Source organism: Capsicum annuum, unplaced genomic scaffold, assembly GCF_002878395.1.
Source record: "Capsicum annuum cultivar UCD-10X-F1 unplaced genomic scaffold, UCD10Xv1.1 ctg41250, whole genome shotgun sequence".
Taxonomy (NCBI): Eukaryota; Viridiplantae; Streptophyta; class Magnoliopsida; order Solanales; family Solanaceae; genus Capsicum; species Capsicum annuum.
Window position 1 is genome coordinate 1 of NW_025848567.1, and position 1,555 is coordinate 1,555.

Consider the following 1,555-nt stretch of genomic DNA (forward strand, 5'->3'; position numbering starts at 1 on the left):
TGATCAACAACATCACCATGTGCAACAGGAAGATAACAGTCGTCCATCTCGCTGTCGGGGAACTCCATGGACTCAAAACGAACATCAGTAATTAAATTTTACTCTTTTTTTCATTTTTTATAAAATTCATGATTAGTTTATACATGAACTCTTTTTTTATCTTTATTTTTATGTGTAATTATACACTTTTGTATGTTGATTTTGGCATGTTGAATTTTTTCTTTATGAGTTTAAATTCGTTTTTGCTTCATGCATGCCAAGCTTTTAATTTACTTGAATTCTTTTATCACTCTTTTATGTACTAAAAAAAAATCTCCTTATGTATTAATTCACCTACTCATTTTTTGTGATTTAATGTTTCTTTAAACCTAGTTTATATGAAGACTTTTTGTTCTTGAAAAATATATTTTGATAAAAAACAGAAAATCTTCTCATATATTTTTTTACTTCAATATATATAAAAAAAGAGAAAACCATTGATGTGTGTGTGTGTGAGAATTTTATTACAATGAAAATAATATTTTGCTTGAAGAATTTTATTTGTAATTTTGCAATTGATTTCATTTATAAGTAAACTCTCAATTTTGATACAACAAAAATATAAGCCTCATTTTTAATGTAATCCCGAATGAAATAAGTAAAACTGGATTCTTGGTGCACATAAACTTAATTCTTTAAATTTGTTTTTGATTTCAAATTTTATTTTCTTTTTTTTTTTTCAAATTTAATTGTTATATTTTTAATATGACATGATATATATAGGTTGTTTCTTATGGGATTAAACAAATTTGAAAGAGGAGATTGGAAGAGCATTTCAAGATACTACGTTGTTTCAAAGACACCGACTCAAGTAGCTAGTCATGCTCAAAAGTACTTCTCTCGTCAAGATAGTAAGACTCCAGTAGAGCGTCGTCGTCCTAGCATCAATGACATTCGAACTGTCAGCCTTAATCTCATGAAAACACCAACACCAACTACGATGACTATTCATCAGAACAGTAATAACAGATTTGCTTATAACAACATTCATCAAGCCGACCCTTCATCAGTGCATTTTCATCATCCTAATTACACCTTTGGCGGTGTAACTTTTAACAACAACTTCAATGAAAATCATGGGAGATCCCATCTAGGTGAAGCATCTGGCAGCAACTTATTTGTTTTGGGGCAAAACAATAACAACAACAACAACAATCTAAATAGACCAGTGTCTCCTCGCCCTTTTCTTTCGACGTACTTGTCTTCAATTAGGGGGAATAGGCCCTAAGTCTAACCACTATTGGATATTTAGTTAGAGATATTTGTTGGATGAAGTAAAGCATGCTTGTAATAAATTATGGTTGTGTAGCGGTAGTGAATATTGAGTTTTATTGGTTTAAAGATTGGAGAACTTTGATTTTTCAGTATGTTTTTGAGATCTAATGTATGGGCCAGAGCACTTGACATGCCTTAAGTTCAATTTCATATATAATGATTTGAAATTTTTTTTTGAACGTTAATAAATATAAATACTCTCTCTCTCTCTCTCACACACACACACACACACACACACACA

General features: G+C 30.4%; 1 protein-coding gene across 1 annotated transcript; it reads left to right on the forward strand.

The window, feature by feature from the left end:
* Nucleotides 1–6: 6 nt before the first annotated feature.
* LOC124891845 (transcription factor DIVARICATA-like) lies at nucleotides 7–1,440 on the forward strand. Its single transcript, XM_047403429.1, has 2 exons — nucleotides 7–87; nucleotides 763–1,440. Exon 2 carries the CDS (start codon nucleotides 773–775, stop codon nucleotides 1,265–1,267), a length of 495 nt encoding a protein of 164 aa, XP_047259385.1. The 5' UTR covers nucleotides 7–87; nucleotides 763–772; the 3' UTR covers nucleotides 1,268–1,440.
* The last annotated feature ends 115 nt before the right edge of the window (nucleotides 1,441–1,555 follow it).